Source organism: Poromitra crassiceps (assembly GCF_964638095.1).
Source record: "Poromitra crassiceps genome assembly, chromosome: 1".
NCBI lineage: Eukaryota > Metazoa > Chordata > Actinopteri > Beryciformes > Melamphaidae > Poromitra > Poromitra crassiceps.
In genome coordinates, this window is record NC_139623.1 from 40,559,359 (window position 1) to 40,576,703 (window position 17,345).

General features: G+C 42.9%; 1 protein-coding gene across 2 annotated transcripts in view; it reads right to left on the reverse strand.

The window, feature by feature from the left end:
- cUnh5orf15 (chromosome Un C5orf15 homolog) overlaps positions 1-16,950 on the reverse strand; it is a 26,112-nt gene extending 9,162 nt beyond the window's left edge. Inside the window, exons 1-2 of one of the 2 annotated variants that reach the window (XM_083640695.1) lie at positions 16,883-16,950; positions 1,554-2,437 (exon numbers count right to left, since the gene is read on the reverse strand). In XM_083640695.1, the coding sequence (XP_083496821.1) occupies positions 1,554-2,360 (807 nt within the window). In that variant the 5' untranslated portion in view covers positions 2,361-2,437; positions 16,883-16,950. Of the gene's footprint in view, positions 1-1,553; positions 2,438-15,404; positions 15,531-16,882 lie in introns of those variants that run through there. The other variant, XM_083640694.1, reaches the window with a different exon arrangement.
- Positions 16,951-17,345: the final 395 nt, after the last annotated feature.

Consider the following 17,345-nt stretch of genomic DNA (forward strand, 5'->3'; position numbering starts at 1 on the left):
AGCCTACTTAAAATGCTGGCCGCCGTGCCAAATGATGATCAATGCCTTGTGCAACTTGTGTGATGCTTGAGACTTGTTGAGAGATTGTTTAGCTGTTTGTGTTGATAACTGACTCTGCTCTGCTGTGCCCATGTACGTCTTTTTTAGTTTCAGAGCTGGAAATATCATGGGCTACTTCTGCAGTGTTTAGGACACAATAAGGTAAGTCGTCTGTGTCAGTGTGTGTGTGTGTGTGCATGCGGGGGGGGGGAGTTGTTTGCGGGTGTTCCCCATAAACAGAAGGTGCGTTTCCCACTTCTCCAGATAGCACTACACCTCTGGTTAACGCAAACTTATTCAAACACGAACCAGTGTTCAGCAGGATAATCTTCACAAATGGGGACCACTTTTATGAGTTTTGAAGCTTTTACGTGCTGTTAAAAGGGCCGCTAGCTAGCAAACGGCTAAATGAGAATACACTGTTGAGTCGACGGGGATATTATACGTCAATAACGTCATCACTTCAAAGGACGAACACGGAAATTCTCTTTCCCTCACCTGGTTCAGTCCGGGGTAATCAGTGCACAGCAGCGCACACATCAACAACACTACAGGTTGAATATGGCTGTGGTGACGTGACGTGAAAGCCTATGCGACACTGTGTGTAGTTCTGGAATAGCTTAGCATGAGCTTTTTACTTCTAGGGCTCGCATCTACGCTTCAAAACTCATGAAAGTGGTCCTCATGTGTGAAGATTATCTCGCTGAACACAGGTTCGCATTTGAACCAGCTTGCGTTGCCCACAGACGTTATTTGAAGCATCGCGCCAAAAACCCATTCAAAAATCCCATAGGCAGAAACAGTGAAGAACCCGGAGGTCCAGGACTTCCGCGTTCCGACTACAAAAATAAGTCATCCCTGCGGTACTCTATATGAAGCGAGTGAAGAGAGGCGTTGTGTGGGAAGTTGGTAACGTTTTGATGGGAGGGGAGAGGATACTGCCGTATGCAGGTGCAGCATGACGAGGACAACCATGATGCCTGTCTGTGATTCGTGTACACCTACAACAACAATCACTTGGGCAATGTTTGTGTGTTGTTGTGGGTTGCCTGGATCCTAGTCTCACCTGGACTGGAGCAACTCGGCATCAGCGTTTAAGAGCTGCGACGCACGGCGAGCGGAAAGAGTGGACAATCTGCGGTGAGTGAGTTATGCCTCTGTGTTTTTACATGTTTCATAGCATAGGCTATGAGCAAGGATGTGAGAAATATACAGTATGTTGCTGCTGTATAAATGGAGGTTTTATTGAGGAAGGAACGGATTTGGAATTGTTTGGATTTTGTTTTTATTAATTAATCAATTGATTGATCGTTAACGTCCGTTACCAATGATCGATTCAGGAATTTGCGGAAAATTGGCACCCCTAGTCTCCACTAAATAAAACAATTGATAGCTGCTAGAATTTTGACTTTACAGACATGGCAGATCACTGGATGCCCCCCCACCACCCCAGGTAATATTATTCCTCAGGACATCTCTGGCTTCTGCACAGCCGTCTCCATATCCACACTCACCTTCCTCTTGTTGTGGTAGGTGATGTAGACGATGGCCACCAGGAAAGCCACGATGACCAGATGAAAGAAGAAGTGCGAGTCCTCATCGTCCGTGTTGTAGCCGTCGTTGGCCTTGTACTGCGTCACCAGCATCCTGTCGGGCTGCTGCTGGCTAATGGCAGCCAGCTCTTTGCTCTGCTCGTTGTGGCTGAGCGGATTCATCTCCAACTCCGGATCGTCGTAATGGTCGTCCTCCTCGTCTTCTTCATCGGTGTAGTCGTCCCCCAGGCTGAGGTGAGGCTCCAGGTCGTCGGTATTCCGCAGCAGGTCCGAATCGCCGTCCTGCGTCGTCCACGGGTTCTGCAGACTGGTGGGTTTGGAATCGGTCAGAGGCTCTGTTGCCTCTGGCTGGGCAGGTTCGGTCGGCTTGGGGGCTTTGCCGCTGGGGGCGGGAGCTTCTGTAGCAACCGGATTATCATTTAGATTTTTTTGATCCGGGTCTTGTGTTTTCTCACTTTTTGCTGGATCCTGGTTGCCAGCAGTTTCTCCAGCTCCGGGCTGATTATCGTCAGAATTTGCAAAGACGACTGCTGTGTGTTTGTCATCCTTGTCTTCAGGAGCTTTTGTCACTAAAGGTGCTGTAGCATCGACTTTAGCTGCCTCCATTAAGCTATCTTTGGAGTCATTTTGAACAGGTGTTGCAGGAGTCTTGGGAACCGGTGAAGCTGCAAGAGTCTGCGCAGGCTGCTCTGTCACCTCACTTGTCTTCCGGGGTGTTATGTTGATTTCTGGGGCCTTCGTCCCTGCTTTCTCTTCTGCCGGTGTCATTTGATGACTTTGGCCCACTGTTGGGTTTGGAGTTAAGGCAATGCCTTGAGGCTGGTCTGCTACATCCTCAGGCTTCCCTGTTGTCAGAAAACAAAAAACATACAACACAGCACACAGTCATACATTAGGTTAATAATGACAAATCACTTGAAACATTAGTTAGGCTATATGAAGTTCAAATGGTTGCATAATATAAAAAAAGATTTAATTTTCAATTGAGGAGTAGTAGCTGTAACCTGACGCTGCCAGATGGATGGTTTTGTTTTCACAAAGCACATCCATCTGGGAACGCCCTGAACAGAGCCAATGTCACGTTAAAAAGAACTACCGTAAATTCCGCACTATAAGCCGCACCGGAGTATAAGCCGCACCTGCAAAGTTGACTGTTTTTTACATATATAAGCCGCACCGGACTATAAGCCGCGGGTGTTTTAATGGTATTTTTTTTATTTATTGTGTTTTAATGTTTAATTACCATATGTAAGGGTTCATGCACAGAGGGGATTGTCGGGAAAGAGATGGCTGTTTGAGGAAGCTCCCATTTATTAACATTTCAACAAAACAACATAACACAACACCACCTGTGTTTCTTTTTTACAGTGCACACAGTGTCATACAGTGTGGTGAAAAGAGGGCAAGAGAGGAAATTAAAAAAGTGGATTTATAGTTAGAAAGAGTGCTAAAGAAGAGAGAATTCAGTTTTTTTTTTTTTTTTTTTTTGAAAAAATCCATAGATAAGCCGCACCGTTATATAAGCCGCAGGGGCCAAAAAAGCCCAAAAAACGGGAAAAAAGCCGCGGCTTATAGTCCGGAATTTACGTAGTTGGCAGGTGATTGGATGAAGCATTTGTCTATCACCATCTGGGAGGGCTACTTCAACCAATTAAATCAACTTGGATATGACGTAGTAGCTCAGCGCCGAGCAAAGCAGGCTAACAACTGCAGCTAACAACTGTTAGCTGAATGCTAACAAACTGCAGATGTTGGGTGCAATCACTGACTGTTCAAATTGCCATTCAAAAGAATTAAGAAGTGCTGATGTGACGTCTGAGGATGAATGCTTTAGTTAGCATGGAGGTAGGCGATTTTTGCTGTTTTGCACGTTAACTCATTCATGGCCAGTTTAGGACTGCCAATATTTAGCTCAGGCCAAAGATTTTCATAATTGTTGGTCATCTTTCAAGACCCACAGTAAATTATCTATTAGCACCAAAGTGATTTGCAATACCTCAAAATGAAGATGTACGTCTCTGGATTCACCAGGAGAAAAAAAAGTGAGCTTTTAGCATGTTCTGTACTCTACTTATAGCCATTTATATACACCCTGTTTTCACCAAAAAGGTCTCTCTGAGAAGAGAAACAGGAGAAAAGGCCATTTTTGTAAAGGACACAATCTCAGGCAGAACTCGCTCTCAATTCTTTTCTTTTGAACTGTATTGACATCAGACATGTAAATATTATTCGTTATGACACAAATGACAAAAAATATATATATATATATATATATATATACATGAAGTGCTTTTTTTACATTCAACAATACAGTTTACTCAGTGTGAGTGAGTGTGCAGACAGACACACAGACAGACAGACAGACAGACAGACAGACAGACAGACAGACACACACACACACACACACACACACACACACGATCCCCCTTTTATCTTCGTTACGTTGTTTCCGGGTCTGAGTACTGCTGGCGTCTGCAGCTCCAGGTGTGTGTGTGTGTGTGTGTGTGTGTACACTGTGTACTGTGTACTGTGTAGTATGTACAATGCTCTTAACTTGCCTATTTAAAGAACCAACAAGTTGTTTACAAATTTATGGCACACTGCATTATAGTACGGTGAAAGAAGAATGCCATCCTATTAAAATGTGATTATATTTTAATTAATTGATTATTGAAGACATTTGTTGACCCTTTTGAATAGATGCTAGATGCTAGACACAAGGAGCCGAGTGCACCAGCTGGGCGTAAAAAAGTAGGTCTTAACTGTTACGCCGGTCTTAGCTACGCCCGACGTTGTGATTTAAATTTACACCGAGTGCACCAAGCCTGACTTACCATGGTCGTAGCTGCGCCCGGTCTTTAGGCTGCGGACGTGCGCGTTCACATGAATACATGCTTGTTGCCAAGCAACTAGAGATGCAGCGGTATGAGTTTTTGACGGTATGATAACCTTGGACAAAAATACCACGGTTTCACGGTATCACGGTATCGCGGACCTTTATGTGTTATTGTGAAATCTGGCAACAAAAAAATAGCCTACATTTTTTTGTTTGTTATTGAACTATTTATTTAATCTAATTAACGTATGTAAAACTAAAACACACATGCTTATCTTTTGTCAAATCGGATTGGACACTGGACATAAATGTTTCAATGTTAATGTGCACACACACACACACACACACACACACACACACACACACACACCACACACACACACACACACACACACACACACACACACACACACACACACACACACACACACACACACACACACACACACACACACACACACACACTTTTATCTTTTATTTGTATCCAAAAGTACTGTAGGGCAAATATTAGAGATCCAGATATTTTGGAAGAAAGTAGCAGTGCAGACACTGGATGCATGTGCTGTAAGCACAGGAGAAATAGCGTAGCACATTGCTAGCTTATAATGGATCCAAGCAGACATAATGTAAACACACACACACTTCTGCCTCTCTGTGCGTCACACACACACACACACACACACACACACACACACACACACACACACACACACACACACACACACACACACCTCTGCCTCTTATTTAATGACTGTTGTTACTTCTCTTCAGTGCAATACGCCGGCATAAGACGTTCGCTCAGTCAAGTAACGTTATCGTTAGTTAGAGCAAAGACAGCTGAGTGCTAATTAGCCATGTTATGTTATCGATAACGTTAGCCTATGACAGTGTTTATTTTACGTTCATCCTCCTGCCGGTGGAAATGGTTTATGTCCGACACGATGTATGATGACGCAAGACGTTTAACGTACCTTGAATTTGGCAAATAAGGAAGGACGGGTGTTGTTCCTGCAGATGTGCTGATTCATGTTTGAGGTATTTCCCCCTCTAATCCTCCCTGGCCGTCCCTGCTTTTACCGAAATATTCCCACACACCGCGGAGTTTGTCTTTTTCGACGGGGCCGCGGCCCACCGCCCGGGGGAACGTTCTGGGGATTCTCCTTCAGCAGCCATTATCACGTTGAATTACAATAGGCTACGCACGGGAGTAAACGATTGACTTGATGACTTCTTGACGATCACAGCTACACTGATTGCTGAGACTGGGCAGCTGGGGGGAGGGGCCGCGTAACTGCACTCTGTCTGGGCACTTTCTCTCTCAGGGGGAAACAGGTGATACCGTGGGGAAGGTATGATGGCAAAACTTAGTGGTTTTGATACCGTGACTTTTTGAAACCGAGGTATACCTTCAAACCGGAAACCGCTGCATCCCTACAAGCAACACACTTCTCTCAGATGAGCTCGAGACAGCTGACAGACAGCTCCAACTCTGCTCAAACTTATTAGAGTTGTATTCAAAGCATAGAAACGTTCTCACAGCAAAGTTTAACAGCACCAACAAAAACAAACAGAAACAAGATGCATGGAATTTGATCACAAGTGCAATCAGTACTGAATGCGATGGCAGACTGCGCACTGCGGGCAGTTGACGAAGTCAGGAAGAAATGGAAAGATCTTGCGGCGCATCAGCTTTTAAAAACCCGCCGACGAGCGGAGGTCCTGTGCCCAAAACGTCCATTTACAGCACATACAGTATCGATCGATATTTTTGGAGAAGATTCCCCCGCATCACAGGACTGAACGGCACTGACAGCAGAGCTGTCAGTCCCGACAGCGCAGATCAAGATGAGACAGCGGTCTGTGAGTACGCCTTGGGTGTAACTTTTACGCCTGCTCCATACCAGACGTAAAAGTTACACCCAGGCGCAGCGCATACAGGACTTAAGACTACATGGTGCACTAGTCATAAAATTAAGTTAGTCGTAACTTTGAGTTCTACGTCGGACGTAGCGTTACACCTAGGTGTATGCCCAGCTGGTGCACTCGGCTCCAGGTGTACAATTATTTTAGGCTGTAAAAGCTTTGTTTATGACTGTTCATGATAAACAGACCTGTATTCCCAGTTACAGTATGAACGCTGCAAATACATATATTCCAAAAAGTCAAAACTCTTCACGCATCTATGGGAATATAGCAAATATATATATACATTATATATATACATGGCCAAATGAATTCTGGATTCGATCTCAAGTCCGTCTCATGCTTTTGGCCAGTCTCGCTGAATCAATGACACCATTTAACCAACACAAGCATCAACATGATTTCCCTCCTGCGGGACTAGAGGGCGTTGCTTAGGAAAAGATGGGAGGAGAACGTCTGGGGACTTGAAGGCCTGAGTATGACGTCCCCAAGAGAAGAAAGGGACTATTCATACAAACGAGCCATAGCCAGCATAGAGAATCAGTCAACACAGGAGAGCTTTGTGGCAGCACCGCTTACAGGTTTGCTGCATGACTGCCATGAAATTCAGCATATAAGAGCAAGGGCGAGTGGGTCACATATAAGTAGAGATGCACCGATTGCCATTTTCTTGGCCGCTTCCGATTTCCGATTTTTGAATAGTCTGACTTGCCGATACCGATTTTCTTTCTAAGAACAATAATTGACGGGTTATTTTTTGATGTAATTTTTTTTTGTTTACTTTGCTTTAATAGAAAATTAACATTCATGTCACATTTCTTAGCATTTGCATGAGGTAGGACGATCTCACTAAATCTGTTACAAAGCATATCTTCCCCTATGGTGTTTAATGTTTTTTTGTATATGTCCCTGCCAAATAAACTAATAAAATCAAATAAATAAACGTCAAAATGTTATCCCTGGACAAGGAGTTTATAGCCTATAGGTCTGGAGCCCAGAGACCTTCGAAGCCATGCCCACTCTACAGTTGTGGATTTGGCTGCATTGCGTAGATGAGGAAATGAAGTCTGTTTTTTTTAATCCGCCATTCGAAAAAAAAAATCATCTCGCACAGAAAACCTTGCACACTGGTCCGATGCGTTTTATTATTATGTTCGTCGTTCTATTCGCAATACGAAACAAATAGTCATCTCCTGTATCCACGTTACAACGCGACTGACAGATAGCAGCAGCAGCAGTGATGTGGAGTGCAGCTGGTCGGGGAAGAGGGGCCGGTGACTGCGGTGAGGTGAAGCGAGCAGCTCAGACTGGAGTGGACTCCAACCTACCCTGCCCCTCCGCGGTTTATTTTCGACTTGCATGTGTGACAAACTGCAAGCTTTGTATCGTCTTCACTGACGGTGAAACATTTCCGCACCGACAAAGATATCTGTGGCATGTGTGTAGTGGCTGCTTTTGTTTTGGCTGCAACTCATCCGTCTCAGTCTCGCTGCTTTCGGGTGCGCGCACGTCACGTGAAAATCGGCAATTTAGAGTGACCGGCGCAGATCACCGGTCGAGGCAGATCACGTGGAAATCGGCCATTTCCGGTCACGTGCCGATCGATCGGTGCATCCCTACATATAAGACCAACCAAGGGCGAGTGGGTCACATAAGACCAACCAAGAGCGAGTGTGTCACATATAAGACCAACCAAGAGCGAGTGTGTCACATATAAGACCAACCAAGAGCGAGTGGGTCACATATAAGACCAACCAAGAGCGAGTGGGTCACATATAAGACTAACCAAGAGCGAGTGGGTCACATATATAAGACCAACCAAGAGCGAGTGAGTCACATATAAGACCAACCAAGAGCGAGTGGGTCACATATAAGACTAACCAAGAGCGAGTGGGTCACATATAAGACCAACCAAGAGCGAGTGGGTCACATATAAGACCAACCAAGAGCGAGTGGGTCACATATAAGACCAACCAAGAGCGAGTGGGTCACATATAAGACTAACCAAGAGCGAGTGGGTCACATATAAGACCAACCAAGAGCGAGTGGGTCACATATAAGACCAACCAAGAGCGAGTGAGTCACATATAAGACTAACCAAGAGCGAGTGGGTCACATATAAGACCAACCAAGAGCGAGTGGGTCACATATAAGACCAACCAAGAGCGAGTGGGTCACATATAAGACTAACCAAGAGCGAGTGGGTCACATATAAGACCAACCAAGAGCGAGTGGGTCACATATAAGACCAACCAAGAGCGAGTGAGTCACATATAAGACTAACCAAGAGCGAGTGGGTCACATATAAGACTAACCAAGAGCGAGTGGGTCACATATAAGACTAACCAAGAGCGAGTGGGTCACATATAAGACTAACCAAGAGCGAGTGGGTCACATATAAGACTAACCAAGAGCGAGTGGGTCACATATAAGACCAACCAAGAGCGAGTGGGTCACATATAAGACTAACCAAGAGCGAGTGAGTCACATATAAGACCAACCAAGAGCGAGTGGGTCACATATAAGACCAACCAAGAGCGAGTGAGTCACATATAAGACTAACCAAGAGCGAGTGGGTCACATATAAGACCAACCAAGGGCGAGTGAGTCACATATAAGACCAACCAAGAGCGAGTGGGTCACATATAAGACCAAGGGCGAGTGGGTCACATATAAGACCAAGGGCGAGTGGGTCACATATAAGACCAAGGGCGAGTGGGTCACATATAAGACCAAGGGCGAGTGGGTCACATATAAGACCAAGGGCGAGTGGGTCACATATAAGACCAAGGGCGAGTGGGTCACATATAAGTGCATGTATGAGGAAGGGCTTTGCCCCGAAACGTCACACACTTTTTTGTGGTCTCTAATTAAATCTTTGGGAGCAGCTACCATTGTGCAGACTCTACTTTTTTATCATTCACATATATAAGTGCATTCATACGATTTAAAAAGTAGTTATGCTCATAGCTTATTGAAAAACACATCTCATCAATAGCTCTAAATGTGAATTTTCTTCTACTCTTGCAGTACTTAATTACATTTCTTTCAGTTTGATTCAGATTATACTCCTGTGATTATTTGGGCTGTGGCTGGTTAAGACCATCTAAAAAGTGACTTTACTTTGGCAGGTAACCAGCTAATATTAATATGTATTGATCTGGTTAATTGATGATCCATTTTAGAATGAACCAGCCACTGTACACAAAAACGTTTTAGGTTTCCTGCCCTGCCCCCTACTCTTTCCTCTGTAACCAAATACACCAGGATGCAAAAGTGACACTATGAATGAAGGATACGCATGGTAGTCTAGCCATGTCAAGATCTATTTTCTTGGCCTAGAAGTGACAGCAAATGTAACATTATTATCTAGCCTTAGGGTGGTCATTTGGAAATAACTGCTTAGCAAGAGGAACTTAAGTTGAGTAAGACCTGTTTTGCCATCAGATATTATTGGCCCAATTCAAGGGTAAAGTATTGCAATAGTATTGCTTCTCAGTTCTCACACTAGGGATGTTAGACCTTCCTGATGGAGAAAATGCTGATACCTAGGGCTGTCCCAAACGATTATTTTCTTATCAATTAATCTAACGATTATTTTTTCGATTAGTCGATTAATCTAACTATTATTTTTTATTTCATTTTTTTATTATATAACAATAAATTTACCCAAAACAAATAAAGAACCAAAAACTTCTCAATTTCCGTATTTTATTTAACAATCTCATTCTCGTTTGGGGAAAAACTCCTACACACTGCTTTTCTTCCTGAAAAGAGAGAGAGAGAAATAATAATATAATACTGTAGGGACATATTTAAAATTAGTCTGTCTAATTTCCATGTCTGTTATTATGATATGATCATATTAATTATTATTATTATTATTATTAATATTAATCTTATTATTATAATAGATAGTGCCTGTCTATTTGTCAGTTGCCTGCTCTCATCACGAAAATACTGGACCACCTGACACATAGATTAAATTGATCATCATCATGATTCATCACTGTATGTATGAACCCTTTCCCTAAACTGAGGAGGATCAGTATTTTTACAGGACATAAATTTATTTAATCATTGGAGTAATGTGCAGCTAACTCAGCCAAATGTATGTTTGCATCAGTGTGGGGGTAAGGAAATAAATAATACAAACGATTTACAGACTAACAGTCACAGACTGTAACAATGGTCTGTAATAGGGCTGCACGATATGAGGAAAAGCTGCGATGTGCGATAACACTGTTCAATATTGCGATGACAATATGACCTGCGATAAATAAATAAATGCTATAAACAAAAATATTAATGGGTAGGGGTGCTCCGATCCGGCTAAGCCACGATCCGATCCGATTCCGATTCCTGGGGTCACGATCCGATTCCAGAATCGATTCTCGATTCCAACGATTCTCGATTCCAGAATCTAGAATCGATTCTCAATTATGTAGTTTTATATTGCAATAACACACAAAGGTAAATCTAAGACAAAAAATGACAAATCTATTAATGCTGAACTTCAAATTCAACTTCTGAAGTATTACAGTGAGGGCCTAAATTCATTTTGCAATATGAGTGTGTTAATTTAAGCATACGTATCAGTAAGTGGCATGGGATTCTCAAAGCCTGTGTTGAGGGTCATACAAACAAAAATGCACTCTTGAAGCAAAAAAAAATCCAAAACCAACAAGTTAATTACCGTAAATTCCGGACTATAAGACGCACCGGTGTATAAGCCGCGGGACCAAAATTGACTATTTTTTTCTTCTATAAGCCGCACCGGTCTATAAGCCGCGGGTGTTTTGATGTTTAATTACCATATGAAAGGGTTCGTGCACAGAGAGGAATGTCGGGAAAGCGATGGCTGTTTGGGGAAGCTCCCATTTATTAACATTTCAACAAAACAAAACAAAAGTCAGGTCACTAATCCCCAGACAAAATCACACAACAATAGGCTATATGTGCAGCAAACCTGTAACCAGAGAAGTCAAGTCACTAATGCTCGTCTTCCTCTTCTTCCTGCATACTGAAACCACCAAAGTCCTCATCTTCAGTGTCGGAAACGAACAGGTTCAGGGTGGCTTCGTCAACCACTCTCCTCTCCTTCATTGTCACTCAAAACCAACGAACTCCTCTTCATCTATAGCTGTGTTTCCATTACAGTTTTTCGCAAAAGAATTGCGATATTTCTACAACTTCGACAATGTACAATTGCGACTTGTAGGCGTTTCCATTGAAGTTGCGTTTGAGTGATTCCCCGTTGCAGCAGCTGCCACAGTGATTACGCACGGGGATCTGCCCCATATCCCGTCCCCTGCATGCTCAAATCCAACCAATGGTCAATGGAAATCCCAACATGAAGTTACAATGCATATAAACGAGCCTGATTATCAATTCAAAAGAAAATGAGTCGCAAAATGTTGCTGGCTGCGTGAATGCAGTCAGCGCGACAGGCAGAGGAAAAAAGGTAGCCTAATAGCCTACAACTGGTCCGATTTAGAGATGGAGGGGGGAAAAGGCTGATTTGGTTCTATAATTGCACCTGAAACGTGTGCAATGTATTAGCCTACTCACAGTCACTGTATTCACTTCAGACAGCACCACCGCACCAGTGTGTGCTTTTCATCCTCTCATCTCGCCGCTGTGCCAAATGCGCGCACACAGGCAGCCTGCTGTCACCATGGACCGATTTCTGCCATTAAACATTATCTAATTTGCCCGGCTACGCTTTTGCACAACACTCGTCTTTCTGCTAGGTAGCGTTGCTTCAAAGTTTTCCACTTGCTGCGGAGGTTTTGACACGGCTATCGAACCTTACTTACCAAACTTATTTTCCGCTCCTTTTCCAAGGGATAATATGGGTCACATGACGTGCAAATGCGAAAAATGTGTTTCCATTACACTTTTGCGATAAACTGCTATATCGACACGTCTGAAAAACCACCTCATGATCATCTACTGCTCGTTCTCATGCTGTCGAGAACGAGCAAAGCTTTTTTTTGGTGAAAGAATCCTCCAGGGCGCTTCTTGTTAACAGTCCGAGTGAGTGGCAGGTCGAACGTCAAAGGCACTTCATCCATATTTATGATCTGCTCCGGTTCGATGGAATATTCCTTGATCTTCCTTTGTGTGAATTCGCCGAAGTTTGTGATTTTCTCCTGGTAGTCGGGGGAGGGAGTTGATGGGCTTGTGGCCGTTTGCTTACCGTAATTACCATATGTAAGTGGTCACGCACAGAGGGGATTGTCGGGAAAGAGATGGCTGTTTGAGGAAGCTCCCATTTACCGTATTACCGTAACATTTCAACAAAACAACATAACACAACACCACCGTTGTTTATTTTTACAGTGCACACAGTGTCCGCGGTGTGGTGAAAAGAGGGCAAGAGAGGAAATTAAAACAGAAGTGGATTTATAGTTAGAAAGAGTGCTAAAAAAGAGAGATTTTTTTTTTTTTTTTTTTTTTTTCTGAAAAAATCCATAGATAAGACGCACCGTTATATAAGCCGCAGGGGCCAAAAAACGGGAAAAAAGCCGCGGCTTATAGTCCGGAATTTACGGTATTTACATTTTTACTTCAATGTAGAACAGTAATTTCTTACACATGAGATTACTTTTAGCCTTTTAGTCATAACGCTTATTGAAAGATATTCCATATTCCAGACTGAAATGTTATAACAGAAGTGGAGTATTGGCCAGAATGACATGAACATTTGGACACTTATTCAGCCGGTATCTTGCATGTTGCGTTCAGGTGCACTGTTAAAAAAAAAAAAAAAAAAAAAAAATTATTGCGATAACACGTGACTTTTGCGATGTGTTCATCGCGCATTTTCATATCGCGATGATGATAAAAATACGATTAATCGTGCAGCCCTAGTCTGTAACGTTAGTTTTGATCTCATCTTACATGGCCGTGAACGCAAACAGAAGAATGTAAACAGCCAAATAGCACTGTTAAATGATGCACGCAGTAAATTAACGTGAGCAGCAACAGACTAACAATGGTCTGTAACGTTAGTTTAATCAATTTTCTACATGTTAGCCATGAAAGCAAACGGAAATATGTACGTTAACGTTAAACGGCCGAATAACACCGTTAAATGGTGTAATGTTATGTTCGCTGCGGTGCAGAAATTACTACTTTCTCCAGCCATCGCTGCCATATTTTTTGTTTTGTGACGATTGTGACGCGTCGAGGCACGTAGCGTGCATCGATGTAATTACATAGTCTACGTCATCGATGACGTCGACTCGCCGGGACAGCCCTATACCTCAATAAACTTGGTCGAATAACCCCAAATTAATAGCCCAAGTCTATACTATTCCCTGTATGCAATGGATCAGATTATACAACTCTGTATTGACGAAGACATATTTGGAGTTCATATTGGCAGTACGCTCACTCTATAGACTGGATCATTGTAACGTCGCACAAACAACAATAGTCACTTCCGGGTAGAGAACTGGCAATTTATTTGAATTGGAGAGATATCAGCAAACTTGTTTATTGTTTATTTATGTTGTCATTTTCAGCTGTAACTGTAATGCTCAAAGATATACCATAGTTAATCATGGTGATCCGACCTACCTGACATTTCTGATGTGCTATTTTTATGTAGTGTTAGCGTCTTTGATAAACCACCAACCAACAGTGACATCTCACCGCCGCCCGCCGGTTGAACTAACAGCTAGTTTTGGGTAAACTCAAGCTGTCATTTTCTTTAGTCCGCGACGCAACAGGGAAATTAGGTCTCCAAAATAACATTAGTGAAAGTGTTGGCATTAATGAGATATGAAACCATCAAACATGCATTTTAGACTTAACCATTTTCTCTTTATGTCAGTTGTTCATTGCCTCCGTTTGCTCCACGCCATTGAATTGTATGAACGTGATGGAGGAGTTTTCTACCCAGAAGTTATTGTGAACAAAAATTGTGATTCGTCTATACATGGGTTTTGCTATCTCAGCAGGTCAGTGCGATGGTGTGCCACACTCTCTCATTATCAAGAAAGAAATAGGCAATTTCATTATCTTGGGGCATTATCTTTCCCAGTGAACAACAAAAGCAACAACAATGCAACCTCTTATCTCCCCAGGGATAATGTAACTTAAGATCCAATATCCATCGGCAATAAATGGAGAACATAGGTCTAGTTAGTTACTCACTCGTATAAATAGAGCTGGACTGCAGCAGATTTAAGCCTGTGTAGCCAATAATCAATGCTGCCGTGTCAAAGTCTACTTGCTCTTCGATGTTTAGTACTAAGATACATTTTACAGAAATTATTGGGTTCTTGACAGAGCTGGTAAGTTTAATGGTCAACTTGAAAGGGTTTTTAAATGACAGTTGAGGCCACAGAACTGTCAGGGGCTGTATTACTAGCTCAGTCAGATATATGACAAGGACATCTGGGCCAAGTCACTCTCTCACCACCAGAAATCCCCTCAGGCAGGGCACATTCTAGCCAAGCCAGTTTCTCACACACACACACACACACACACACACACACACACACACACACACACACACACACACACACACACACACACACACACACACACAGTGTGGTTTTTGAGATTGCAGATTCTGAGGTTTGATTGGATAAATTGTGACTACATGCCTGTCGGCTTTGTGCTGCCTATCATCACAAGGCATGGTCAAGATAAACTCGTGTGACATTTTTAAATCTAGGAAGATTTAAATAGAAGACCCAAATTCGCAGTGGGGAAAAATGCTGATTTCTCGACGGGAAGAAATCAAGACACCAAGAAACCGCGACATTTTCAGTTTCTTTTAACTGTATTCAACGCCGTTAAATGCCTTGAATTTGAACACGATTTAATACGTTTGAATAATTTCCCAGGAGCTGCAGTCACCCCTGTCATCACGCCCCTCACCGCCTGACTCCTTCCCAAGTGCCAACTAAAACCGTCGCTGATAGCATTAACTTGCCAGCTAACTACCTGACATTAACGTTAGCCACCAGTCCAATTGGGTCAATAAGCCAACTAGCTACCAACAGGGACAACCACACAGATATATTATAACATACCGTTCGCCGGGTCTACTATTGAAGCTGACAGGCAACCGTTGGCGAACAGCTGGAGCAAAATAAACACCGAAAAAGCAGAAATATTTCTCCTGCGTCCTCCCATCTTTCCGCACGTCGCCATCTTGATACGTGAGCAACTACTGGAGGGGCGGGGTTAGTAGAGGCTGCGTTATTTCCCCTCCCGCCTCCGATTGGCTTACCCTGATATTCTACCCGATCATCACTCCTCATGCCAAAATATAGCCAATCATCACGCCTCAGTCATGCCTAAACCTAAGGGCGGGACTTGGCGTAAATTCGGTGTGGGTACTGGGTAGGGGCAGAGCCGTATAGCCTAATAGAAGAGTTCCAACATCTCCATTCACCCCAATGGACCAGTTTTTTACTCTCAAGTGTTCCAGGAAGTAAGGTCCTCTGGATTAAGCAGCACTGTCGAGTTGCAGCAAAATAGACAGTTTGTGTTGTACTCTGAAAGTGTTTTTTCCCCCTTGAATCAAATTGTACATTATCAGCTTTATTTTAACATGCAAAAGTAGCGCGAGACCCATTCCTGGCTGTTCATTGGCTAATGAGTCTCGCATTTTGGTCCTCCGCTGACGCCACTCTCTCTCTAGAGGACACTAGGTGCTGTATTCTAAAGCAGGGGACCAATTCTGTACTTATAATTACGGGGTACCACACTGTACTTATAGTGTAACTACGGGGTACAAGGAGTGTAGTTATAGTATAGCTACGGGGTACAAGGAGTGTAGTTATACTATAACTACAGGGTACAAGGAGTGTAGTTATAACTATGGGGTACAAGGAGTGTAGTTATAGTATAACTACGGGGTACAAGGAGTGTAGTTATAGTATAACTACGGGGTACAAGGAGTGTAGTTATAGTTTAACTACGGGTATTCTGTCCTTACGATTGCGTGTCTGTGCAAGGCTTGACAGATAGCGAACAAAAACTCCAATAAAACCGTCTTGTTCAAAAACGTGTGGCTTTACTGATGGTCGTTTCTGTAAAACTGAAAAATACAACAAAAGAAGCATGTATCACTACACTGCACACATAGTGCATATGCATACAGTAACATCAGTGAGAATGTACATAGTTTCATGTAGCCTATGAAATATTCATTAACAAAGTATAAACATGAAATAAATTGCTTATCAAATGACTATGAATTTCAATTATTTCTCTTCACAGGTAACATGCCAGGTAAGCATACGGCAGGCAAGTATTTCAATTTAAAACAAATATGCAGGATGGTAAGTAACTCAGGTAAGTATTAGAATATGAATTAGCAAGCTATTAGCTTAGCATAGGCCTTGCAGTACCCCTCAGTTACAGTAGCTAGCAAGCTAACAAGTGAAGCAATTACCAGCATGTGTAGTCTACATTCATTTGACAAATAAACTAACATTTTCCTTCTAAAGAACAATTTTACCATTAAAACATTCATTCTATTAACATTTGACAGTTTACTTACAGACATATCAACTCCAAGGCTTAAAGTGAAAGGAGAACACGTTTTCATAAGCACATGGTGGACTGCTCTTGATTCAACTGAAATGAAACCGAAACTAAAGGAAAGATAGATACTACACCTAATGTCCACTAGGTGGCGGTAATGGACCAGTAGAGTAAACTGAACCAGGGGTCAGAACAACGGGGTACAAGGATTGTAGTTATAGTATAACTACGGGGTACAAGGAGTGTAGTTATAGTATAACTACGGGGTACAAGGAGTGTAGTTATAGTATAACTACGGGGTACAAGGAGTGTAGTTATAGTATAACTACGGGGTACAAGGAGTGTAGTTATACTATAACTACACTCCCGTAGTTATAGTATAACTCAGGGGCGGACTGGGATCGTAATTCAGGCCGGGCATTAGATACCAAGCAGGCCAGGCTGATACGAGCCAATGCGTGTGCTGGCGTCCGAAGGGC